This window comes from Brienomyrus brachyistius, chromosome 5, assembly GCF_023856365.1.
Source record: "Brienomyrus brachyistius isolate T26 chromosome 5, BBRACH_0.4, whole genome shotgun sequence".
Classification (NCBI taxonomy): domain Eukaryota; kingdom Metazoa; phylum Chordata; class Actinopteri; order Osteoglossiformes; family Mormyridae; genus Brienomyrus; species Brienomyrus brachyistius.
In genome coordinates, this window is record NC_064537.1 from 15,152,316 (window position 1) to 15,180,308 (window position 27,993).

A 27,993-nucleotide genomic window follows, 5' to 3' on the forward strand; every position below is an offset into this window, starting at 1 on the left:
TGGGGTGGGTGGATGGGGGGTGCAATCAGGGGCAAATCTTCTCTCCCCCATGTTAACAGACTTACCTTTTATGGTATGCTGATGGAGTACTTGTCTGAATGCCAAAAATGTGACGAACGATTCCAAGCGCTACACTATTTATACAGTGTTGACTTTTTTTTTTTTTTTTTACATAAACGTTTTTGTTCTTTTGAGACTGTGGATGTAGCAACCTGGACCCCCCCCCCCCCCCCCCCATCCGCCCCGTATATCACTCCCAAGGAGGATGGCCTTGACTGTTGTGGTTGTTGTTGCCGTTGCTTAGAGAGGTCATTTGCAGTAGTGCTGGGTCTTCTGGGTTCTGTCAGGAGCTCCCGTTGATGGCTAGTTGCTCGGAATGAAGAGGCCTGTAAGGCCAAACCTTGGCTCGGCAGTCAGTCATCAAGATGCCCACTAGTGGGATTTTTGAGGAGACGGGAAGTCAGCAGCTTATCGCTGACAGAATCCTCGATGAATGTCTCAGCATCTGATTGGCTGAGCCCTAGTGTGGGTTCCTACCAGTCTTATCAGTACAGACCTCAAAACAAAAGCTGCATGATTTAAACTATCTACTGAATGGCTTCCAGGTATGAAGTAGGAGCTTGTAGGATTTGTGTAAAATATGTCATAATTACCTCAGAAATATTCCATGCCTAAACAAGGATACTTTACCAGCAGATGATACGATTCAAGGTTAATTCGTACACATATGTTATTGCATATAGTGCTGCAAAAGCATATAAAATTCAGTCTGAAATTGATGTGTGTATTCACTGTTCATACAGTATTTTTCAGTTTTCTCTTTTTCTTTTTCATTCCTTTATGGGTTTGTCACCATTGTCTTTTTGTTAGAAAGACAGCAGCATCTGACACGCAGACAATGTAGATCAGAATGTGTTGTGTTATTAAATTATTTACTTTGATAATATACACCCTCGCAAGTACACCCTCCAGCACTGCTACTCTGTACTTCGTTTGTATAATCATTGTTTTTTTTTTTTATTGAAGCAGTTCAGGGTCGGTATTGTGTGCTTTGGAACAATTTTAGGACTGCATACACATGTCCTCTGTACAGCAGCACCTTCTTATCCATGCCGCACCCCCACACTGCTGCTCCTTTTTGTGGCTTTGACACCTGAGCTTGCAGGGTGTTTTATGGAGTGGGGAAAGGGCAGGTAGTTTCCTGCTTTCCAAGGGAGGTCAATGGTCAATAGCCCATGAAGAAGTGTTAGAGGACAATTTGCACGACATTGACCAAGCTTGGTGATGTTTGGCCCCGGTCCATGGAGCCAGGCTATGATTAATTTGTATGTGCGTAGTGAGCAAGCAAACCAACACCAGTGTGGAGATAACCAAGTGTACCAGCTTCGTTTATGTTATTTGTAGAGACACAACTATAAGTCATTTGAAAAGATGGGATCAGAGGCATTATTTCGACATGTTTCTTCGGCATTGTTAATAGGAAAACAACCTTCCTCTAAGGGGCTTGGAGTGTGGCCACCACGAGCCTTTTTCCTGCCAAGAAAGAATTCTTGAACCGGTGCGCCATAAATATCTCCTCAAAACACGACGTAACATGATTATAGAGTCTCCCCAATGTCTAAGTGTTATTGACAATAGGAAAACTAAGACCAATTAGAGGTGCTATTCACTCTTTTCCCTTACGATTTTCTTAGTTTTAGTACAATTTCTACTTCTTTTCAACATCAGTTAGACATTCTTTCCACTGTTGACCAGTCATCTATGGCATGATGTATAGGATAGACAAAAAAATGGTGCTGATGTACCAAGATATATGTGGAGGATGTATTTTCGGTTTTAATGAGGTTTTTTTTGGTGAAAGGAAGTGATTTGTTTCGCATTGTGGTCTTTGAAGAGCATATCTGTTTCAGGGTGAACACCACGTAAGCCATTTTTCTCCCCTCTTTGATTACAAAATCGAGCATTGGCACTGGAGCAGTGCATATAACAGTCTCTCTTTGTTTCTGCTACTGCAATCAGTAATCAAAAGCCAGCTGGAGAGACACTCTTGAGACACGACAGTCAGAAGTGGGGTCTCCGGTTCAGTCCAATGTGCCCATTGGTGAGTGCCAGGGAGCACTCCAAAAAGCCTGGTGTCTTCTTCAGTGCCCGAATGGGTGGAGCACATTGCTGGCATCAGCATTAACCAGCCCGGTTTGCACGGTGACATGATAAGCATGGAGTATTGGAATGTTGGGAATTCCTAGGAGGACGCATCGAGACATCGCTCCATTTAGGGAGCATGGCTTTGATGGCTGGGGGGATGCCAGCTGATAGATTCCATGTCACCTTTCTGGTACATGACCAGTGGTGGAAAAAATAACCTGAAAGTCTAAAAACAAGCTGGCAAACACCAATGAGCAGCAATACAGATATATACCTGGGCTGTCTTAGTGTGGCTTCCATTCTCCCTGAATCCAGAAGCACACAGGTGATTCTTCATAGCCTCCATACCAACTCTTCAGTCTGGTCCTGCTCTGGTCCTTCACCAAGTTTTTACAGGGGTGCTGGACCACACAGTGGGTCACAAATAGCTTCATTATGTGTCATAAGTGACTAGGATCTACATTAAGTTAAAGCTAACTCAGTTTGTCCTGAAATATTATGTTTCATTGCATGCACTTTACGTACAAGCGTTTTTGCCATACTGTATTACCGAAACACAGCAAATTGTTCCATTTAGGTTTTCCTTCCTTCGTATGCAAGTGACAAGCAAAAGTAATATTTATTTACTTATTTATTGTATATCTGTTTTTGTTTTACATAGTTTGATTTCATTTTGTCAATGGTTTTTCCAAGGAAGTTGGGCTTTTTGCCAACACTTTTTTATATACAGGGCTTGGACAATGAAATTGAAACCCTGGCCAAACTGGGGCTTGAGGTGTCGCGCCTAAATATGTACGGCCTGGTAGCCAGTCGTCCTTCATTGTGCATACGATCAGAAGCCATAAAACAGCTGTGCATAAAATATTACACTCCACACAACATATCAGGGTTCAAAAGACGACAAATTGTACGTGCATGTCTCACTGACACATATGTGACCAGGACAGCAAGTGCTTGTGGTGCATGGAGAGCCATGATATCCAGGGTAATATCAGCAAACCACCAGGAAGGATGGACCACATCCAATAGGAGTAACTGTGGATGCAAAGGAAGCTGTTTGACAGGGATGTTCTGGTACTAACCTGGATTCTGTCCATAAAACATAAAACCACAATTGTTCAACTTATTGCAGAATTAAATGAACACCTTAACTCTCCTGTCTCTACCAAAACTGTTTGTCAAGAGCTCCACAGGGTCAATATTCATGGTGGGGCTACTATAGCCAAACTACTGGTCTCTCGTACCAAGGCCAATCATGGGTTTCAATGGTGCCAGCATGGCAAATCTCGTGCTGTGGAAAAGGGGAAACAGGTATTGTTCTCTGGTGAGCCTACCTTCACTGTCGTTTCCACATCCCAGAGAGTTACGGTGTGGAAAAGCCCCAAAGAGGCTTACTACATGGACTGTTGCATACCCAGAATGCAGCATGGGGTGGAACAGTGTTGGTTTGGGCTGTAGTATCATGGCATTCGCTAGGCCCACTACTTGGCATGTCATTTATTAGTATTGTGTAGACACGGTTGTGCAGAGACTGACCAATACAGCATCAGTTCATCTTGGGAATGACAGATACAAATCCTACCAGTGGCCAGAGGGATTTTGAGCCATTCCTCTTGCAGAACAGTGTCGAGGTCGCTACATGGTGCGTTATCATTCTGATACACAAAACCAACTTTAGGATACAATGTGGCAAGGATTACTGGACCATTCTAGTGGACCATGTTCACCCAATGCTTCAAACATTGTACCCTGAAGGTGGTGCTGTGGTAATGCACCAATACACACAGCAAGACTGGTGACAGAGTGGTTTGATGAACATGACAGTGAAGTTGAACATCTCCCATGACCTGCACAGTCACCGGATCTGAACATGATCGAGCCACCCTGGGTTACTATGGAGGAGTGAGTCAGGCAACGTTTTCCTCCACCATCATCATGTAGCGACCTGGACACTGTTCTGTTGTTGCTTCTGAAACGTCCATTGTATAAGATTTGTATTTGTATATGTGTATGTGTATATGTATGTGTGTGGTCTGAGATGGACTGGTATCTCATCCAGACCATAGCACTTACATTTACCCTATGCTGTCTGGGATGGGCTTTTGGGCTTCAGTCCCATACCCCCGACCAGGATAAGTGGCTGAAATGTGGATGGATGGATGGATGGATGTATGGATGGATGGTAGGTAGATACATGTTTCAAAACCAACAGAATTAGAGATATGGGACTGACAGCAAGTGAGTTTATTTTTTATAGTATTTTCAAATCATCGCCTGTCAGATTTTATGTTTGTCTGGGCATCAAACAGTCAGGCACACTTACATTTTTTAACTATCAGCTTGATCTGACAGTTGTTGTATTCAGGACAGCTTTTTTATCATCCCTTCTTTTGTTTTTCGTTTTGTTTTGTTTGTTTTTTGTATATGGAGAAAATAATGGTAATAATGGACACATAATGTCCTGTCTTCCATCACTAGTATTTCTGTTTGCCTATTAATATAATACAAGACAGATGGTAATTCAAAGTTCATTGTATATGAAAACACAGGGAAACAATAGCCAGTGTCAAAATACAGTTAAAAAGTGAAAACAATAGTTTATAATTTAATATATATATATATATATATATATATATATATATATATATATATATATATATATATATATATAATTTAACATTGCTGGATTGTTTCCCAGCATGCACCCATAGTGAACAGGACCGGCTTCCGACCCCTGCAATCTTGAACAGGATGCACAGGGTATTGAAAATTGATGGATGGGTGGATGGATAATATTTGGGTTTACTTGCATCTCTAGCAATTGTACGACCCAAGTGAGCGATATGACTGGGACATTGTCTGCCCACTGTGTGTATTTAACTTGGTGTTAAATAATCAAAGTTGGCTGATGGCAGAGATACATTAGCACCATCCCAGCAGTCCAGGACGCTGGTAATATAAGCAGTCCGTCTGTCATCCACAGTGCATGGTGGGCAGCAGTGCTAGCGCTTTGGGTGAAAAAATCCTGTTAAGTACTTTGTCATCTGCTCACAGATCATTGAGTTCTCTCTTATCCGCTTCCCTTTATTGTAACGGAACTGGCTTGCAGTTGTTTGTCATGAAATGTACCTTTGTTCCATGCAATGCCAAAGATATCATGTGGCGCTCAAAAGTCTTTTAAGCTAAAGTATGGTGCGAAGCAAGGTGTTTGGAGCCAATAGCATACCAAATGGCAGACTTGGCTTTGAGTCTGATGGACAGATCACATTGGATTAGATAACTGATCGACCTTTATGAGATAACATTTAGGCATCAGAGGCAGACTGTAGAAAGAGACACTTTTGGAATTATGTGTCACAAGAATGGGCTACGTTTTACTTTTAAGATGTCAAAATGGTCTCAGGTATGCTGTTCCCCAACATATCCTGGCTGCATAAAGGACATCAGCAGGGAATCTAACAAGTGGTGTGAATTGTTAAGACAGGAAGGAAGATTGCCTTGCTCCTCTCTCTCAGTTACTGCTCTATCTTGTAATGGAGTTGGTTTGAAGCCTCATTCCATTATATGCTCTAAATGTGGTTTCGACTCTAGGGGCATTGCATGATGTATTATGGACACAATGGTCAAGAGATTCAATGAAGGGCAAATGCTTTAACGTCCTTTAATAGTACAATTTTAATTTGAGGAAGATAAAAAAAAATAGATAAACCTTTGTGTATACAGTGAGTCCTTTTTTGTTCTGCAACCCTGGGTTTGAATTTTAGCCAAAACAAGGGTATAGAAATAGATGATGTATTGGTATGTTCCTTACCCCTTTGTTCTAACACAAAAGTGTGTGGCTTAACATTAAGGCATTATTAACATAAAGACAACAACCCCTATGAAGTCAGTGAATGTGAGTGCGGTATTGTGCTTGTCTTTGATTTGTCCCACCTGTCTCTCTCCTGACTTGCCTCTAACTTCTCCCTTGCCCAGCCTGACGAGCTGACCAATGCCCTGGAGATCAGCAACATTGTCTTCACCAGCCTCTTTGCTCTGGAGATGCTTCTGAAGGTCCTGGTGTATGGACCCTTTGGCTACATTAAGAATCCTTACAATATCTTTGACGGAATCATCGTGGTGATCAGGTGAAGGAAACTCGCAGTCTTCAAAGTTCAAAAGATGAACAAAAACAGATTAACTAATATGTTTTCACATATGAGTGTTACAGTAATAAGTAGAATTTGCATCGCTGTGATGATTTTGCCTGGCTGTGGGGTCATGTGCTTTAAAATATCCCGTCTCCATCAAACCCGCACAGCGTGTGGGAGATAGTCGGCCAGCAGGGCGGCGGTCTGTCGGTGCTGCGGACCTTCCGGCTGATGCGCGTGCTGAAGCTGGTGCGTTTCATGCCGGCTCTGCAGAGACAGCTAGTGGTGTTGATGAAGACCATGGACAATGTAGCCACCTTTTGCATGCTCCTCATGCTCTTCATCTTCATCTTCAGGTGAGACTGACAGGGAACAGGAGTTAATCGTAATGTGTTGTAGTCTATGCCCTTCCAATGGTATATTGTGAGAGATGTGACATTGTCACTCATCTGACCTGTGACTTCCCTCCAAGTAAAATTAGGACGTTGGCATTTCAGATATTTTCTTTTTTTTTTTTTTTTTAGAGCGTCTGTGAGCTCGGCCGTGGTTTGGCAAGCATGCAAACAAAATGTATTAAAAAAAGCCGAGGAAGAATGTGCTGTGGGCTTCAAAATGGAAATATGTAACTAAATAAACACCCACTGCTCTGTGAAGAGGAGCCAAATTCACGAACTGAAGAAGGATACGGATAGCCCTATGCAAACCTTGATTAATGTTAATGTTATTTAAAATGTGCAAACGGGAAAAAATGAAAAGAAGGAAGAACGTATAAATAATGATTTTAAAACGAAACAGAAAAAGAAAAAAAACACGTTGAGTGATACATTGCATTCTTTCTTTGCATATCTTGTTCCTGCGTTTCTGTTTGCAGTATATTGGGGATGCACCTTTTTGGCTGCAAGTTCGGCTCTGAGCGGGATGGGGACACTTTGCCTGACCGCAAGAACTTTGATTCGCTTCTTTGGGCCATTGTCACCGTTTTCCAGGTGAGCGTGCAGGGTCCTCGATTCATGTGTATGTTCCTTTGGCAGGTCGGGCCCAAGGCATAAGCGAACTAAGTAGCTGCCTAGGGACCATCGGCCACCCGGGGGCCCCTCATCTGATCAGTCTGTCAGAATGGCAAAGAAGATGACAAATGACAGCTAGGTTATTCAAATTTTGCTTAGGGTCCTAAAAAGGTTCGAGCTGATTCTGTCCTTTAGGTTCCTTATTATGTGCTGTGTGCTGTGCCCCAGATCCTGACTCAGGAAGACTGGAACAAAGTGCTGTACAACGGCATGGCCTCCACCTCCCCGTGGGCAGCGTTGTATTTCATCGCCCTCATGACTTTTGGCAACTACGTTCTATTCAACCTGCTGGTGGCTATTCTGGTCGAGGGCTTCCAGACAGAGGTAAAGTTGCTCTGCTTTGGCCTGCAGTCTGTTCCATCTCGCTTTTCCCTCCCTTTTCTCATATTCCTTCTGTCTCCCCTCTTCTTACCGCAGTCTTTTTTTTCCAGCTCTACCCTGCCCTTTTGGCTCGCATCTCTTCCTCCTCTCGCACTTACTCTTTGCTCTTTGTCTCATGCCAGTCGTTTGCAGGAGGCCATCTGTGGCCTTCAACGTGTCAGACCACCATGGGAGATCATGTGCTGAAGTTCAGCTCCAGCCTGTCACGTGGTCTCCCGGCTCCAGGCATATCTCACCTCTTCTTCTATGTCCTCCTCTCCTTTCCTTTCTCCTCAGTGTTGCTAAAACCTTTTGACACCGACCACATTAACAGGGTCTATTTGTGCACATCTTAAAAGAATAATTAAATGGGACGTTCGAGTGTTTGTTTAGGATGTAATTTGTGGTACAGGACTCCAGGTATTATGTTTTTGGCAGGAGAATTCCAAGTTGCTTTGTCATAATCTTGGCTGTATCAGACATAATCACAAATCTTGCCTCAAACTCTGTTTTCTTTGCAAGGGGCCTCCTTCTCGCTGAACTGCAGCTGAACTGATGCTTTGTTTTCTCCTTCTGGGAGACGTACTCAGACAGCAAGTATCAGGGGCTGCTCTCTTTCAAGATGTAGATCTGAGGCAGCATAAAAAATGAAGGCTGCTTCTGCTTAAGTGTAGGATGTCCTGAACCACGTCAGAACTCAATGCCTTCTCTCTCGCTATCAGAGCAGCATGACGACTATGCAAGTGTCGGACCATGCAGGCACCAATCTGGTCAACCCCATGCTTCTGGGCCTCGTTCAGTCACTGGGCCGAAAACTCACAGGAACTCGTAATAATCACTTTGCGGTCATGGTCCTGAGGCACCCTCTGTGCCGTGCCAGCAGATCTCTTAATTCAATGAGGTGTGATTGAGCAGATGACTGAATTTCGCTGTGACGCGTCCAGACATTTTTTTATTTTTGTTTTCCCGAGATTCAGGGGATTTTGCAAGGGTGTTCGCCACGGAAAAATGAAAATTCAAACAGCGCACTGCACTGCGCATACTTTTCTCCCTTAATGCTTGAATCTAAAAGCTAAAATAAAGTTTGATCGCACAATTTATGTTTTCCACAAACACACCAAAAATGTATTATATTATTACAACCTGTAGCTTATGTTTGTTGATTGATGCAGCATCAAGACAATCGTTTTGCATAAAAGCATAATGGGTTAGAGAGGACCAGGAACATATATGTAGTTATATAGTTCGAATATACTTATATACTTTTTTAGTAAGTATCACTTTGTGTAGCAGTGGTGGGAAGGTGTTAATGTACCACATGCAAATGCATGTTAATGTGTTTTCATGTGCACAGCCTGACAAACCATGCAGGACATTTGCACAGACAAACCAGTACACCATGGTCCCAGGAGTTCACTGAGACTTGGTCCTCTCCATTCTCCCAGGATACCATAGTTACTGCATCCCCCTTGCCAGAGATAAATAGCTTGGCCACGATATCAGTGCAGACAAGGAAATGTGTTTTCAGGTTACCATTTTGTATCATGGTTCTGGACTTAAAAAATACCTGAAAGCCTTCAAAGAAACCCATTAGGTCTCCTGTCACCAAGGGGACATCACATATGTTCTGGTGTTGTTGTTTTTTAGTGTCCGATCTTTCTCGGTGGTCCCATGCGGAAGCACAGCATAGCCTTGCATGGTGGTTGGCTTTGAGCTGAGTGACAGCACCTAGGATGTGTGTCCCTCTCAAATTCTGCGATGCACATCTATGTCTAAACCTCCCCCCCACCACCTTGCCACCCGCATGGGTGTTCATGCCGAAGCACTGCTACTTTGTTTCATTGCATCGCTCAAGGAAACGCAGTAGTTTCCCTTCAGGGCCCCCCGACTGCAGACTCCTGCCGCCTGTTTGCCACAGCTACCCGATAGCTTGGCTCTCAGCTCTATCATTCATTCTTTCTTTACCTCCCAAAGCTATTCACTTTACTTTTATTTGTTTATTTACTTCTGGACTCGCCTTCCTTCCTGCAAACATGTAGTTTATTTTTAGTTGGCTGAACTTTGCAGTGCGTCAGGGTTGCTAGGAAACAGCAGGGTGAGTAACGTATGCTGAACGCGGACCCGGAGATTCTGATCCTCTATCCAGAACAAAGCGTCTCATCTTTTGCTGTAATAAAATAAAAGCCATTGTGCGGTAATACCTCTGCTTTTCATATTATTCACAATTACACTGATGATATGAGACAGGTCTCAGAAGCTGGGGGCTGAACTCTTAAGCAAGACAGTTAAAGTAAAAAAATACCCTGCTGCATAAGGGTAAAAGAAGGTACATACATGTTAGAGATGTAATTATGACAAACGAAACCTATAGACTTCGATTCAGTCCATTCCTGTACAGTACCATACTGTATTCTGCTTCAATGGTTTGACTTCCTTCTCAGTAACCTTCACACTTTGCATCTCAAACCAGGCCACAGCAAACAAAATACAAGACTTCTGGTATTTTTAATTTTCTGATTGCAGTCACAGATTTTTATAAAATTCACTGGAAATATGTCCCCACAAGGTAAAGAGTTAAAGACGTTTTTGTCACGTTGTGGAAAAATCTGTTCCCCACAATGTAATAATTACAAAAACACACACAAACAGACACACACACAAACGTCTTCACACACTCATCAGCCATGTTTTACAATCCAGTTTTTAATCACCTGATGGGCCTCAGTTTCTCCTATGGAACAACAATTTCAGAGGCTCAGTTTAATGTGAGATTTACACTTTAAAAATGACACCTGTTTTCCTGTTAAATGTAGAATTGCGAACCAGATCCATTGTGCCTTAATACAAACTGCTAACTGCAAAATGAACAGATGTTTCCTTTGAATGTGACAGGTACTGGAGGCAGGTCCGTTTGCCCTTTACACAGAATGTACTGTTTGACAGCTCGCCATTAGCGATACACAAACCGCTATCATGCGTGCAAGTGGAAGATCAGTCTGTAAATGGCAGCTCATTTTTCTGCACTGTTGACACGACTGCATGTGACCACCATGTGCGATTCCTCGTGGTTTTGTCAGATGAAAGTGCCGGACTCACACCTGCTCCAAACCCCCCCCACCCCCCCGCCGCTGACCCCCATCTCATTGGCCCCTTTGTGTCTGCCTCCCATTTTCTTTCATCACCTCACGTTTAACGAGCCCTTTCTGCTTATGCCCCTTTGCTTTCTTGTCTGCCACTGTACAGTAGCTACCTGTTTCTCTCTGGTCAAACTCTGCACATTTCCACTTCAGGAAATGTCCAAGAGGGAGGACATTCTGGGCCGGCTGAGCTGTATTCAGCTGCCTGTAGACTCGGGGGTATGTAGCTCTCCGCATGACGTCACACAGTGAGACTAACCGGGCCGACCTGACATTGGTGGATAGTGTCACCTGTGCTTATGTCGTTTATGTGAAAGCAGACTTGATTTGAAGTCCCTTTTTAGGTTCACAGGTTCGGCGCGTTAACTGCGAATCCTATAGCAATGCTGTCTCGAGACTCACCTGCTTCATCCGGCTAAAAGGATTGTGCTGTAGATTTCTGAGAGGATTCCGTGAAATCAGACAAATCCGGGAAGAACATGGCTGAGGCAGATATCAGGTGGGCTGGCGAAGTGGGAGCTGAGGAAACATTGCTACCATTTATATATCATTCGACAAACACATTTGCTTCAAAAAAAAGAGAGGAGATTCCAGCTGTCAAAATAGAAGTCTGTTTCCTATCGATAAATCATTGTAAATATTTAATGGTCTTATTGGGTGTTTCAGCCTTTGTTGATTGACAGAATAGTGTTTTCAGAGTCTGATAAGTTATAGCAAATGACACTAAGGAGCTGAACGGAATGGTATTAAATATGGAGTCTATAGAGATATAAAGTCTATAGTGCTATAAAATGATTTTAGCGCTGCTTCCGCCAGCATGCTTGAGCCATTTAAAGGGACTTTGAAAAAAAGTCTGTTTACCGACCGTAACATCAAACATTCAGTGACAAGTCGGTGTCTTTGTATATTTCATTATGTAACTGCACCCATCCCAGCAGTAAGGTAGGTGATCTTGTGAGAGAACCCCACTGAAATAAACCCAGGACAGGAGGGTGCTTTATAATCCTGCTTTGTCACCGTCTTCTCCAAAACCCACATTGCATAATTCAATTTCTGGAGAAAGGAAAACATTTCTGTCCATTCTTCATTCAGAACAAGTCACTTCTTTAACTATTTTATTTTAACTATTGACCATCGAAGTGCCATTTTATTTAATTTGGCTTTTAACATTAAACTCTAGTTTGCAAATAATATACTAAAGACTTATATACCTAGAACTGTCTCCTGTGTTCCTCACTACTACATTATCTTTGTGTATATGTGTAAAAATAAAGTCATTTGGACTTCTAGGCAAGTGACTGTAGTTACTAGTGTTTCATTCCTTTATGCATTTCAAAGTATTTTCCTTGATATTCTCAGAATATATTAATACTCTGCTTATAAATTCATCTCATATGTGTTTACCTTTAAGTGCTTCCAGTGTTTAATATCCCATTGTATTATGTAAGCTTAAGCAATAGAAGTAATCTTATAAATTTAAAGAGCACTAAAATCATTAATGACTATAGAGTCCTTAGCCTGGCCATTCTCTTACAATTGAACCCCCTTTTTTGCTCAGAAAGGTAAAGTGGGAGTAAGGACACAGGTAACTAAGGCTTGTCCAGACAGCCATCTGTCCACTACAGACCAGGGGAATGAGAAGGGCCCATGGCACAGGGATGGGCATACTGTGAGTAAATAAAGCAGGAGAAAGCCCTCTCCTCTGTCTGTCCCACTGGCTAGCTTAACCAGGGTGAGAAGGAACCGCTGGGATACCCATAATGCTTTGTGGTGTTACTCTGCTCAGTTCAACCTATCACAGCTTTTTTTTTACCCTGGCATTGCTCCTCTCCCCAGCACCTTAGTAGAGCTCAGAGTTTAGAGTAAGAGGGTTCCCATGGGAGTTTATTGTTTTGTTTGCTTAATTTGCTTTGCTCTTGTGTTTTTTATGTTGCGTTTCCTTGTGATGGTGAACTTTTTTTGTAGTGTCTTTTGCTTGTTTTGGTTGCTTTTTTTATACCTGTTGTGTTTTAATTATTTTTTTAATGTGATATACTAAAATGGTGCAATGCTCTCATTGGTTTGTACTTCACAGATCTCTCACGTGTTTCCGTATAAACTTCCTACAATGTAAGAACTTCCCATGTCTTTACTTCCAGAGAGGAACTATTTTTCACAAAGGGATAAATGGCCTTACAATCCAAAGAGAGGCTTTGCACCCCAGGTCAAAATCTTTGTCAGAATTATCATCACTGTCTCTTCAAATTGCATTTATATCTTATAAAAATTACTTTGAAGAGTGATGTATGGAAAGTATAGCAAACTAATTCAGAAGCTAATTTGAAATAAATTGTAAGTGTAGAGCTGTCAGCTCAATTGGCTGTGTTACTAATCGGGTCTTTCTTGATGGAATGTGACTTTTCATCTAAAAAGGCAACTTACAAATTAGCAAAGGCACGCGAAATCCCGAAAAAAAAAAAAACTATTAGAAGAGAAATTAAGAAAGTGTTCTTGGGCATTGAAGTCCACAGACTTCATGCCACGGCCCTGATTTGAATGTAATTTGCTCAGCAAATATGCACAACTGATGGAAATGAACTTGAACAGTTCTGAGGTTCTGACAAACAGGGTGGATGACTTGTATTAAACCACACTGAAACAGTACCATGGTTCTGCTGCGTGGTTAATACCGATTGCCTCGGGGCATGGCTTCTGGGGAAAAAACAGCCAGGGGATGTATATATGGGCCCTAATTTTTATGGCATGAATAAGGGATATCTTCTATGAAGATTATATAAACGTCAATATACATCCTTAACAAATGCACTTTTTCCCCGAATCTAGTTTTGCTACATAGTAACATTTAACAACAGAAATCCTAGTCATTTGTCATGAAGTATAAAATAATATAACAAGGTTGATAAGCTTCCTGGGACGTTTTAGCAAAGGGCTGGCATTTACTGGACGTTTCACTGTGGTTTGATACATGGCCTGGACCTCCTTCTGCATGTGACCTCTGTGCCTGTTTGGACTGTGAGTGTTGGGTGTTCCCTCATGTGAACTGTCTATCCCCTGAGCTCCTTGCTGAGGGTTGGATGGTGTAAAATGGACAGGGAGCTCACCTACCCGTATTCCGCACATTACATCACCATCCACAGCCACACGCTCCCACCCTCCTTCCCTGGGAGCGTCCTTCACCTGCTCTCTCTTACCACCCAATGAAGGGCGATGCCTCCAAGTCGGACTCGGAAGTCGATATCTACGCTCGGAGCATGGAGGACGTCTGGGGTCTCAAGAAAGATGGGTCATCCTCCGCAGGTGGGTCATGCACACTCAAACTCAAAAGCAGTGTCAGGGTAAAGATGGGGGGGCATGGGGGGCAACGGAACTAGGGCCCATCACGGCAGGGGGTCCACTGCAAAATTTACCTATAACCGGCCCCTCCCCGGGGTGGCAGATTTTACCCAGGGTGCCCCTGCCCCTTATGCCCAAAAGTGCCACCCATCCCTTAATAGTCAGTGTTTGGTATCAGACAATTATAATTTTTCCTCTTTTGTTTTACAGGGGAATAAATATGTAACAAACCTTTCAATATTCTCAACAGATCTTTCACCTTTTTTCACTGCTCATCATTTTTTCTGAATTCCCAATAACTCACATTCATATTGTATTCTTCTCTCTTACTGAATCAACTTTGTGTTCCACTTCTAAATGAGGAAAAATAAGCTTCTTTAGTTACATTTCAGTCATTAATCTGTGTCTCACCTTGATGAAAGCGTTAGAGGTGGATTTTCGGTTAACATAAAGCGTAAACCAATTGGTCTTTAGATATAAACACTTGAGTAGGAATCATTTATTCCCCAGCATTGATGGATCCATTCAAATGCAACCACTGACATAATAAGACATTTTGTTTGTCTAGCGTGTTTGCTTCAAAATGTACCTAATGATGCAGCCGATTGTATGCATTCATACTGAAGTTAATGTTTGGTTATATAACTGGAAATCAAGTTGACAAGTTGAATCAACGTATTTAAGATGCCAAGGCAGCAGAGACGCTCTTGTAATCTTTTCATATACTGTTAAGCTTTATTTGTACCTGCAATTACCATTAGATCTTTTGTAAAATGAAATGTATTCGGGGAAATATTGAATATGCCGTTCAAGTGTGAGGTCCTGAAAGCCCAGTACCCCCCCCCCCCCCCCCCCAGCAGTGGTGCCCATTAATGGCCATGTGGACATGAGGAACAGCCTGACCCCACCCCTCATCACTCACACCGCTGCCACGCCCATGCCGGTACCAAAGATCTCCGGAACTGGCGACCCTGCGCTGAGCTATGAGTCACGCAGAGGTAGCAACGTCTCTGTAGAGCCGGGCTGCCATGATGCCAAGTCTCCGGTCAGTGCATCATCCTCCTGCCACCCACCCCCCAGTCTTCATCCTGGTCTTATTATCTTGTATATTGTTCAGTGTTCATGACCATTTACTCTGTATGCAGCCATTGTGCAAATTATGATATGTAACCACTGTGTGTATCTACAGTGTGTGAGAGCGTAGAGACTTTATCCTGGCCTTATTATCTTAATTAGTGTCCATGATCATCTACTCTGTATGCAGCCATTGTGCATAATTGTGATATGTAACCACTGTGTGTATCTACAGTGCGCAGAGGCCATGTCACTATATGTACTCCTGCAATAACATGTATTTAATCCACTATGTGCCATTTAAAGCACCCTTAGTGTAGCTGCTGAGTTTCCTGATGGTCGTCCCCTATGTGAACTTCCAGTCGAGCGCACGCAGCTCCCCATATGCGCCTTGGAGCTCAGCCAGTAGCTGGAACAGCCGGCGTTCTAGCTGGAACAGCCTGGGCCGGGCCCCAAGTCTCAAGAGGCAGAAGCGGCAATCCGGAGAACGCCGCTCGCTGCTGTCAGGGGACGGCCAGTCCAGCTCGGACGAGGAGGGGGGAGGCGCGGGCACCTCGGAGGGCGACGAGGTCTCCCTGTCCCGCGCTGACTCCTTACCCCGGCCGCGCCACCGGCGCATGGAATCCGTCGAGACCAAGAGCTCCTTCGACCTGCCCCCCGACACCTTGCAGGTGCCCTCCTACCTTTACCGCACAGCCAGCGTGCACAGCGCCCGACCTCCTAACCTGGGCATAGACTGCAATGGCAAGAGCTCCCCCAGCACCACCCTGCCCCCCCAGCTGTCCCTGGACGACCCGCACAGTGAGGATGACAATGGGGATGAAGAGGTTAACATGGTGAGGAAGGCAATGGGAGCATGGCGGCAAATGCAGCAGGGGTGGGTGGCTCAGTGGGTTAGGCCTCTGTGGCCAGGTCACAGAAGTTTGCAGGTTTGAGTCCCATCTTTGGCTAAATAGTTACTTCTCTACTGGTCACACAAGAATTCCAATGTATCCATTTGTGCTCATGGCAAATAAGACATTCATGTCATTTAGAACAATTACAGAAACAATGGTTCCCTCTCGGAATAGAGTGAGGGGTAATTTGTAAAGTAAATTTAAGTAATGAATCCATCCCTACGGCTGATTCTGGTCAGGAGCCACGTCAGAAACCACAGTACCTGATACCATAGCCTCACATTTGCAAGTTTGGGAGAGTTTGCTTTTTCATATGTGTGTAGGCTTTCTCTTGGTACCCAGACTTCCTCCTGCAGCCCAAAGACAAGTCTTTAGGTATATTAGTATCTCCAGTTTGCCTTATAATGAACTGGCATCCCACCCCAGGCACCCCCTGCCTTGTGCCCTTTGCTTCCAGGAATGGACTGCAGGCTCTCCACATTGTTATGAAAACTGAAATTTTTCAAGAAGGGACTGTTAGTATGTCTAAAGCACTTATGGTAACACTTCATTTAAAGCAGCCATGTATAATACATTATAGATACCTTCATAATACATTATAAAGCATTCATAAAGTATTATTAACATGGCTATAAATATTCATAAAAAGCCATAACACATTGTGACCATGTTTATTATGTGTTACGGACACCCTATGAAGCCGTCATCTATAATGCACTATAGATACCTTCGTAATGCAGTAGAAAGCATCCTTAATTCTTACACTGACCATTGCAGTGCATTAAGAACATGGGTATAATGTGTTATGTGTTTTTCTATGAATAGTTATAGCCGTGTTTCTAATGCTTTATGAATGCATTATAATGTATTATCTATAATGCATTATGATGAGTGCTTTAAGTATAGTGTTACCGGACTGATCGTGCTGGATCCTTGCTGCAAACTCCACCTTTGCAGGGTCGCAAGGATCGGCTGTTCCGGTGGTTTGAGAGGAGGCAGCCAGAGTGGTGTCGGCAGAGAAGTACTTGGTCCCTCTACCTGTTCCCACCTCAGTCCAGGTGAGCTTCCGTTTACTGTGGGCTTACCTTAGATGCACCTGCAATCTGCCTGTTTACTCACTGTAATGCTGGTTCCACAAAAGAGCCCCAGCTGACACTTGTGGGGCATAGCAGGCTCCCGGCAAACAGAGTTTTCACATCCCCGCCTGTCTCTGAAGCGCATGTCAACTTCCATTAGCCTTCATCAAGAGAACATTCTGGAAGAAGGCGAGAAAACATGCAAGGCTTGTTGCACTCTGCTAACGCTTGAGAGCTGAGCATTTTAATAATTAAATAAGCACGCTCGGGTCATAATAAGTTCTTGTATGTTTATTTTTCTTCATCTTTAGGTTAAATTTAATACTTTCCAATGAAGGTAGATCATGAAATGACTATAACAATTTGTTTTGTGTTCCCTGCAACTGAAATGTGCTGGATTCTCTTAAGATCCAAAGCTTTTTGGTGTGATAATTCAGCACTCAGTGGTGCTGAGTGTCTTTGATCCGTTTCATGAGCTAAGTCTTTGCTCGCCGTTGCTCTTAAGACCTCCTCCGCCAGGAGGTTATCCTGGCTATACGCATCACAGAACAATGGTTCCATGACACTGATGGGTTCTAGGGATAGGCTGATGCAGGGGAGGGAGAAACTGCGTGGGGGGGGTGGGGGGGGGGGGGGCTTCTTGCTTGTGGACTCTCCCTGTCTCCCTCCTTTGTGGAGGAACCCACAGCTTCACGGAAACCCTGCTGAGGGGGTTGGCATGACAACAGGCTGCAGCTTTTGCACCCCAACCCACAACCCCACTTGCATAACTGGAGTATGAATTCCCCAGCACCGAATCGAGAGACGGAGTGACGAATCGTGCTGCAGTCGCCGCTGTCTTCATTGCGTTGCCCTGACTATGGGGGGCCTAATCGCATCAATTGTCCCTCAACTTTTTGCAGGCTGCAGACGTGTCAGAATGGATCCACAGGGAGCTGAATTGTAATGAAATGCACTTATTTTTGAATAAAACACAAAATCGTTTCAGTAATAACTTTAGTTCCTTGCTCAGTGATCATAACATTGCTTTACAATGTGGAATCTCTGCAGCTGGTGTCTCGGTGTTCAGTACAATATAAGCACTCTGTTTGTAATTGTGTCTACTTGCTGTTATTGTAATGCCCGTTTGTCTGCTTGATTGCTTGTGTCCAGACCTCCCCCGGGGGAAGCCGCCACATTCTGAATAATACTGCACATTACTTACTGCATTCCACTAGCAGATCTTGTGATTCAGCTAATCCTCTCATAAAGCTCTATGTTAGGTGAATTGGGTGCGACAGCAGTGTGTGGAGGTCCCTGGGCGAGGGTTTCAGAACCCTTTCAAAATGCCACATGACAAAAAAAGCGGAATCCCAACAGGTTCCGTGTGACGTGCAACAAGATCATCACTCACAAGATGTTCGACCATATCGTCCTGGTGATCATCTTCCTCAACTGCATCACGATTGCCATGGAGCGACCCAGGATCGACCCCCACAGTGCGGTGAGTTCTCAGCTACAACAAATGAACATTAGCACTTTTCCACAATGCATATTCACAGCATATAACTCACTAGGCACTTTATTAGGAACACCTGTACACCTGCTTATAAAGGCAAGTATCTGCTAATCATGTGGCAGCTGCACATCTACAGATACATCAGGAGCTTCAGTTAATGTTCATATCAAACACCATAATTGTGTAAAAAAAATGTGATCTCAGTGATTTTGACCATGGCGTAATTGTTGGTGCAAGGTGGGCTGATTTGATTATCTCTGTAACTGCAATCTTCACATTCAGAATGCTTGTAGAGTTTAATCAGAAACATGCAAAACACACAAAAAGAACATGTTGGTTTTGATGAGAGAGTTCAGAGGGTAATGGCCAGACTGGTTTGTGCTGACAGAAAGGCTGTGGTAACTCAGATAACCCTGAACAACTGTGGTGAGCAGAAAAGCATCTTAAAATGAACGCGTTGAGCATCGAGGTGGATGGGCTACAGCAGCAGAACGTTGGCTTCCGCGTCTCTTCAGCTAAAGTAGGCCCAGATTCACCAAAATAGGAGAGCTGCACACTGGAGAAAAGTACCCTGGTCTGATGAATCTCGATTTCTGCTGAGACACACAGACGATGGGGTCAGAATTTGGTGTCAACGGCATGAATCCACTGACCCGACCTGCCTTGTGTCAAGATTGCAGACCGGTGGGGCTGCTGGCGGTGTGATGGTGTAGGGAATATATTGGTATATTTTGGATCCATTAATACCAACCGATCATCGCTTGGATGATGCAGCCTATCTGAGTATTGTTGCTGACCATGTGAATCCCTGCATGTCTGCATGGAGAAGAATCTCAAAAGAATGTTGCCAACATCTTGTGGAATCCACAACATGAAGAATTAGAGCTGTTCTGTTAGCAAAGGGAGGCCCTACCTAGTACTAGCCTGGTGTTCCCACTAAAGTACAAGTAACGTAAGAAAGGGCACGAGTTTCCCTATGAAAATAAATTATCTAGGGCTCATATCTTGATTTGTCAGCAAACAAATGCTGAATAAAACATTAATATTCAAATTGATGTTTGTGTCAAAATCCTTAATAATAGCACCAGTAATAATGATTGGTGTTTTTAGTCATAACAACAGTAAAATTATAGGTAATTTTATATGTATAAATACGCAGAGAGAGTCATGTTTTGTATTTATTTTTGTTTATAAAACAGGAAAGAAATTTCATGCTATGCCTTAATAAATGGTAAAATGTGAAATCCTTGTTAATTTAAATCCTTTATTTAAACTCTAAGTATATGTATAGTGAAGGGGTATGGTAAAAATATGTCTGCAGCATGACAGCTATTATTTATTTGTTTGTTTAGCAGTACACACAGTTGCAAGTGAAATTATCTAATCGTCCTTAAACACTATGATGCTCATAAGTTTAACTAACTATGGCTTCAGCTGACAGATAAATCTGGCCAATAATGTTTCTATAGACTTGATTTGTGAGAACTTGAATCCATTTATTCTTTGGCGCACCATGTTTGAAGCACATCGGAGGGTCATGAGGAAGCAGAGGTGGAGAAGGGGTGAGGGTGGGTGCAAAGGAATAAAACCAGTGCAGTATTGCTTGGAGTACTTAAAAAATACTCCATATGCAAATAGTAGGCAGCTACTTAGCAGTAAACACGTTCTTAATCTAAGATAAACCAGCTTGGTGTCTATTAGCTGCTGCTTCCTCTGCTGACTCTTCACTAACAGATTTATCTCTTGCTCCTCATCATTACAGAACAGTAATGACAGGGTTAATTTAACATCAGGGTTGTTAATTTGAGTCTGGCAGAAAACCCAGTAAGACGCTGCTACTTCTCCTCTTTTTATCGTGTAGAATCAGTGTATTTGTAATTGGTTCTGTTGTCTTCAAAGCCAAACCTTTGAATGATTAAAGTGGAAATAGACATCTGTAAACAAGTCATGCAGCCCACAGGTCCCTTTGAATGTGGCTGAAGGAAAACTTGAAGCCTGAAGTTCTTGCTGCCTCTGGGCTTGTTCCAGATACTGGCCTCCCTTTCTTCCAGCAGCTACGGAGCTCCGTGACTTCCCGATCTTCAGGGGTGCGGTCGACCGTATCATGAAGGGATAATACACTTTTAGAGAAACAGCAAACACATTGAAAATGCACATGCAGTATATTTCCTTTTTGCAATCAGTTTCATTTCCAGCCTACATAGTGCTGGGATTCAGCATAATGAAATGTACAGGCCATGCCCAACCTGTTGCAGATGCAAACACAAATGTAATTCTTATGTAATTCTGTGATCCCTGCCCTGCCCTAATTGGATAAATGCAAGCCGTTTACCACCCCCCCGCCAGCGCCACTACCCTCTCCATGTCAGTCACTCCACATGCATGTCACTCTCTCTCACTGGGGGAGATGCACCCCTCGCCCGATGCTCATTTTTTCCCTCCCTAATTGACTATGTGCATGTGTTTTCAAGACTTTCTTTAGAGTTCTGTCATGCATTTTTGGTACGTCCTTGTAAGCTATTAGATTGTCACTGCAGGCCAACCCATTTCACCGAATGACTGCAGGCCCTGGACACGCGTCCATGCAACGTGCCTGTGTTCTATGCCGTGAAGGGCAGTGTAATCTTTGCTATGGAACTGGCCCAAATTCCAGAACTTCTCCTTCATGTTTTTTTTTTTTTTTTTTTTTTTTTTTTATGTGGTGTCTTTGGAAACAAATACTATACTGCTCCTGACTTTCATGGTTTCTAGATGTCTCCTGTTTCCTGCATCTTATTCTTCAGTTCATACAAGAATGCAAATTTTTAGATTAATGCTTATTCTACTCCTGTGACCAAGACCAGCATAAGTGATTAGAAGATGGATGGATGGATGGATGGATGGATGGATGGATTGATGGATGGATGGATGGATGGATGGATTTCTTAATTTAGAATTTAAAAAATCACTCTGTCCCCTGGGGGTGACAAGAAATATAAGATTTTTGTCTTAACAAAGATGTTTTTACAGGAAGTTTGTTTAGGAAAAGAATTTTATATTGAAATGGTTACAGTCGCACATGACTAGGCTGATGTGCTTTTGGAGGGCTGTTGTAGCTTCTCATTCGTAGTGAAGTGGCTGTAGATACTACAGTAGAAATGACTTCATTGTGCTCGATTTCCCATATTTCTGCAGTAGCCGTTTGATGATTTGCATTAACAGCCAGCCATCTACCCAGACAGGTGGCTTTAATGTTTTACGTCAGGCATCTAGCGGGAGCGTCCAGCACTCTCCTCTGGTGATGAGCCCTTCCCAGGAAAGACAATGATAAATAAATGTATGTCACGCAGTCTGTACTCTTTATCATGGCAGTCTGGGTGGGGTGGAGGGGGGGTAAACGGCCTGGGAACCCAGGAAAACTGGGGGAGAGACTCCATGCCTGTTGTGTTGCTGTTGTATGGTGTTGCATGACCCGGGATAACAGAAGTGGATGAAAATCCAAACCGTTCAAGTAGCTGAATCGTGTTTACAGAGGTTCCATGGGGAGTTGAGTGCAGCCATAGGCTGGATCTTACGTTAATGTGGGGCGGTGGAGATGGTGTGTGGGAAAAATGACATTTGGGTCTTTAAACTTGAAAGCAGGACAAATAAACGAGAAGCACAACATTTCCCATAGTCTGTCTTGCTATTCCATTGCTCTTTGCATGAGTTTCATATCCCTTTCTAGCTGAATTTCAGCTTATGCTATGTTCACAACACACAACATTTAAAGTCGTCAGATCACAACCTGTCTTGCAATCAGCAGCATTGAAGTCGTTGTGATTTACGCACGACATGATTGATCTCCAGGAGGAATCACTATGTAGTCTGTCTGGTCTCCAAACTAGGTTTTGTCACGAACTCACACGTGTGAATGACACCGGGAAATCACTTCTTGTGTCAATGTGCTACAAATTGTTAAAATGCTTTAATCAAATGACAACACATGCTCTACATTTACAAAAGCGAGGGAAATTAACTCTCATATGCACTTTTAGGAAATGGTATGTGTGCGGATTCCTGAAAACAAAGAGCAGTTTCTAAACAAATTGAACCTTTTAAATTGCCTCACCTCGTGTTCTGTGCTCTCATTGGCCGTAGCTTGTTGCCACACCCCAATTGCCAGTCAGGACACATTTCACACCACAAGATCTGGGGTCACTGACAGGTCCAGATATTTAGCCTGCTAGATATCTGACAGGTGTCTACAAGCATCAGCGACTCCAAACTCCGATTTGCCTCTGATCTGAGGGTTTTATGGGCTCCAAAAACTGCCGGTGAGCAGAAAATCGGGGCTAAAATCATGTAGTGTGATCCTGCCATTAGTAATCTGACCATGGTTACTCAGGAAAGAAGCAGCTAGTAAGTAGTTCTGCGGTGCTGAAGTGTGATCAGTACTTTGTTGTTCATAATTATAAGCTACAGTATACTCTTCTTTAGGTACCTCGTTTGGTTGTTTAACATATGCCTTTAACCTATGAAAATTAGCGATACACCAACAGGTATTGTAAAGTGTTGTATAACTGCATAACAACAGATGTACGCTACAAACGCATTCCTTTGTTTCTGAATGGTATTGGATCTACTCTCCACCCAGCTCTCCATGTTATCTGCAAGCTGTTTCTAAGGAAACATTTAGTTCAAAGCTGTCTTTGATTAAAATTCATAGCTAGCATTACAAGATGCGGACACTGACCCAACCAGTAAGAAAGCACAGTTTTATTAGAATTCCCAGTGGTAGGAAAGGTCCTCCCATGTTGGCTTAGGGGAGCAAAGGGCGACCTGTGTGGAATGGCGAGGAGGTTTATGAGGACTAGGCAATGCATCATTCTGTATAAGCAGAGCTTGGTCTTATGAGTCTGTAAGGAGGGGTAAGGAATTAAACTGTATCAGCATCATTGTTTTTCACTCTCTGACAGTGGTTGATTTTTTTTTCCACTGATATAAGTGAATGCTGCACATTTCCTGTTTAAGAGCTTCATGAAAGCAGGTCCTCACCTATCTATCACTCCGTGACACATAGTTGTAGTGTGGCTCCCCTTCTCACCTTTCGACCAATGAAAATTACACTGCATTAGCTGCTGTCCGGCGCAAGCTAATGGTCTAATGCAGAACCCGCTATTGAAACGCTGTAGTTCATAGGTTGTGGTCACCCATGATGTGGTGAATAGCATCAGGCAGCTGTCTGCTCTCTCTGCCAGGCATATGTGCAGCCTCTGCATATGGTTTTTAAAGCCGCAGCCACTGTGCCGTGTCTTCCTCACACTCCAAACTAACCTGAATTCACTTGTTTCTTTACACTGACTCACCAATCACTTCCTCTCCTCGTCTGGGTCGCTTCACAGGAACGCATCTTCCTGACGCTGTCCAACTACATCTTCACTGCCATCTTCGTGGCCGAGATGACGGTAAAGGTAGGTGATGGCCTTGGCATTTCACTCTGCGGGGTCGCCGCCGGTGCTCTTTAAAAAACGCTTAAACGCGTTGCTCAGTTTGATCTTGATCGCGTGGCAAATTTGGGCAAGTTGAACAGTGTTTGCGCCGCTGTTCATCACGACTTTTGGCCTTTCTGCATGTCTCTGATTTGAAAATCAGTGCAGACACATTCACAGAGGCGATGGCAAGGACATTTACCCACAGTTCAATCATACCAAACGACTTTCAGGAAACACTTCACTGAAACTGAGTTACCTGTAGTCTTTCACCATTTAGGAGAGACCAGGCACAATCGTTCAGTCGAATCTGTGTGCTTTTGATTTGGCATGTTTCATAAGTGTCAGAGCTGTTGCTAGGTGCCTTAAGCTTGAAATAGAGGGATGTGTGTGTTAATGGTCCATTCAACAAATGACCCCATTCAACAATTATCCCCGGTCTCCCCTACTTACAAGCCCAGTGCTCTGTGACCTCATAGTAACATTTGTGCCACGGGGGAAATGTTGGAATGTGGCTTTTAATTGTGACTGGAAACATTCTCCCATTTTGGGCAGTGAGACAAAGTATAAACACAATCCGGCAAAAGCAGATTGCTATGGTAGGCTTCCAGTCCAAGAGCTTTGATAAACCCCATTGTAAAAGGGAGCTCAGAGGATCAAAAACAGCAGGATTTGAAAGCACATCCTGAAGTTATTCAGCTTTTGTATGTATCACCTGTTAATACCCCAAAGTGGACGATTGTGGGGCAGAATTTCAAATTACTTTAATCTGAATGGCGATATATGCATTAGCATCTTTGAAGAACGCAGCAAAGTTCACAAGTGTCAGTCAGTGAGGTCTGAAGATCTGTTCTGGGCTCTGCTATATGCCAGCTCACACCTATCTGGGGGTCTCGAGTGAAAAACATGCCCAAGAATAATGTGCCTCAAGGAAGGTTAATTAATGGCGACCAACAAGCCTTCTCTGGTGGGATCAGATGAAAGGTATATGATAAACTATGTTAGGCTTCTGAAGAGTCAAAGTTCATCCCCAGTTGAATCGTTTTTGCTATTTTGAGATTTGGCCTGCAGTGGTACATAGCAATTGTAATATTATCAGACCTCTCTTGAACCTCTATCACACATGAATAGTTTCTGCTTATGCATAGAATCACACACTGAGAATGGCATGCGTTTGTCCGGCAGGTGGCAGCACTCGGTTGGTGCTTTGGGGAGCAGGCCTACCTGAAGAGCAGCTGGAACGTCCTGGACGGCATGCTAGTGATGATCTCAGTCATCGATATCCTCGTCAGCTTGATCTCCAACAGTGGAACCAAGATCCTGGGCATGTTGCGAGTTCTACGGCTGCTAAGGACCCTGCGACCGCTCAGGTATGGGTCTTAAAATAACAAACCACGCCTGGAAAACCTCGCTTCTCTTTTTCTATCCTGTCTTCTGCCGCACCAAGTATCCAACAGCTCTAATTTTGATTTCATTCAGAGGATGAACTTCTACTATCTACACCCATCCTTCCATCCTTCCATCCATCCATCCATTTACTGTAACTGCTTGTCCTATTCAGGGTCACGAGGGGTCTAGAGCCTATCGCTGAGGCTACGGGTGCAAGGCAGGGAGCAACCAAGGATGGGGTGCCAACCCCTCGCAACATATCTACAATATAGGGTCAAAAGTATAAGGACAGCCATATTAATTAGTGGAACTGGCTAATTATGCCACACCCACTGCTGACAAAATTTAACACAGCATGTAGGTGTACAGAAGAGGCCAGTAACATTCAAACTTGGCACCATCATTCAATGTCAACTGTCAAACAAGTCAAATCACCCCATTTCTGTCGTGCTAGAGCTGCCCTGGTCAGCTGGAAGTGAAGTGATTATGGAGATGTGGAAATATCTGGCAAAGTGGTGGGTCACACAAGCTCAGAGACAGGGAGCCTTTCACTCAGCATCAATACCCAACCTGAATGGCCACAAATCCCACCACCAATGTTCCACCATCTAATGAAAAGTCCTCACAGAAGAGCAGAGGCTATTATAGCAACAATGGGCCAACCAACTTCATATTAATATCCTTGATTTCAGAATGAGATTTTGGACAAGCTGGTGTCAAAATACTTTTGTCCATATAGTATTGTTCTAATAACAATTAATGGTTAAGAGGTCATTTTTATGTAAATATTGGCTGGGTAATTTTCTCAGACACCAATGAAATGAAAACAACAAGAAAAATGATTACGTCATACCTTATGTATGTCTGATTTTTGGTTCAAATTCCCCTGTCATGAAAGCAGACTTCAGAATATGTCTCTCAAAATATACTTTCATTATGTAAACAGTAAAAGGGCCCGACACTGAAATTACTCTGTCTGCCATGGGGTCAATGCAGCAACTTTCTGATAACAGGCATTGTGTCCTAACCCACAGGAACACATACCATCCCACAGAATCACACACCATTGTCAGCCCTTAATAAAACCAAATCTAATCTTCTAGACACCCAAACACAGAATTTACACTATGCTGATGTGAAGTAATTTCTGATTATAAATTATTATGCTGTTCTATCCAAAGCTATGTGAGGTATACATGCAAAATTTTGTTGCAAAGAGAGAAATGAAGCAAATTTCAAGCATTAAAAAAGATTAATTAGATGAATTAATTTGGTAAGAAAAGTCATTAATTTTAAAGAATGTTACATGGCACGATGCAATGCTATAGACCATTGTCTCAAATTTTATTCATCTTTTTCTAAAGGAAAAAAAACAGAATGTTTTAGCAGTAGAAGTTTCACATTACACAGACACACTTTGTCATACTGCATCCAAGCCTCTAATAAATCACAAGGTCAGAAAACGTTGCTGGGAGGGTGTCAGTGCAGCCTTTAAAAATTCGATTTTATTTTCTTTGTCTTTAGTCTTGTGGGTTTTATGTTATTATAATAAAGGAAGAGAGCCAAGTTGAAATCACAAGAACGAAAAAGACAGAACAATAAAAGGCCATACTTCCAACTCTGCACCCAAACCAGGCACCCCCCCCCCCACCTTGAGTTTACGATGGGCAGCATTAATTCAGACCACATGCTGAGGTGGGCTGACCTTAAAGACAGCCTGGAAACAGAGATCACAGAGAGCAGTGTAGAGTGTATGTTTATGTGTGTGACTAATTTGGAATATTAATGTTGCTATTAGACCAGAGTAAAGAGGAGGTGTGGTGTGTTTTCACCTCTGACACCATGATTTATGTGATTTGCTAGTCCCTCCACAAACACCTGTGTCCCCATTCATTTTCCCATTGAAGCTTCCTCTTACCCCCACATTGAGCCCCTTTCTGAGAGAATGAACTTTGCTGGCGCAGTTGCATAATTCAAATTAAATTAAAAAATTGCCCCATCTATCACATTGCTAGGTTGCCTTGTCCGTGACCCATCGGCAGATCCAATCCCAATCCATCCATCCATCTTCCCACCACTTACATTGGACAGAATCACAGTGGGGTCTACAGCCTCTTCTAGCGAACACAGGGCACAAGGCAAGGATACACCCTGGACAAAATGCCAGTCCATTGCAGGGCACACACACTACAGGAAATTTAGAGGTACCTCTTAACCTAACTGCATTTCTTTGGACTCACGGAGGAAATGCACAAATGCGCAAACACAGACGAGACAATATTGGAGCCTCCACTGCTGGAGGTGAGGTAACACCGCTATCCACTGAGCTCCGTTCCAGGTGTAATCTCTCAAATGCTTAATAGTCAATAGTTGACGCTTTGAATTAAATTTATCTCCTGATTGTGCTGCTTGCTGTCCTCCTGCCGCTTTTGCAGTAT

General features: G+C 43.2%; 1 protein-coding gene across 3 annotated transcripts in view; it reads left to right on the forward strand.

The window, feature by feature from the left end:
• The window catches only part of cacna1g (calcium channel, voltage-dependent, T type, alpha 1G subunit), a 192,548-nt gene that overhangs the window by 121,359 nt on the left and 43,196 nt on the right, over window positions 1-27,993 (forward strand). The window contains exons 11-23 of one of the 3 annotated variants that reach the window (XM_049013647.1): window positions 6,121-6,272; window positions 6,446-6,631; window positions 7,147-7,261; window positions 7,511-7,666; window positions 10,993-11,058; window positions 12,398-12,508; window positions 14,043-14,136; window positions 15,030-15,217; window positions 15,609-16,082; window positions 17,100-17,200; window positions 18,578-18,701; window positions 24,080-24,148; window positions 25,352-25,536. In XM_049013647.1, coding sequence (XP_048869604.1) covers window positions 6,121-6,272; window positions 6,446-6,631; window positions 7,147-7,261; window positions 7,511-7,666; window positions 10,993-11,058; window positions 12,398-12,508; window positions 14,043-14,136; window positions 15,030-15,217; window positions 15,609-16,082; window positions 17,100-17,200; window positions 18,578-18,701; window positions 24,080-24,148; window positions 25,352-25,536 — 2,021 coding nt within the window. The remainder of the gene's footprint in view (window positions 1-6,120; window positions 6,273-6,445; window positions 6,632-7,146; window positions 7,262-7,510; window positions 7,667-10,992; window positions 11,059-12,397; window positions 12,509-14,042; window positions 14,137-15,029; window positions 15,218-15,608; window positions 16,083-17,099; window positions 17,201-18,577; window positions 18,702-24,079; window positions 24,149-25,351; window positions 25,537-27,993) is intronic. The other 2 variants (XM_049013648.1, XM_049013649.1) reach the window with 2 other exon arrangements.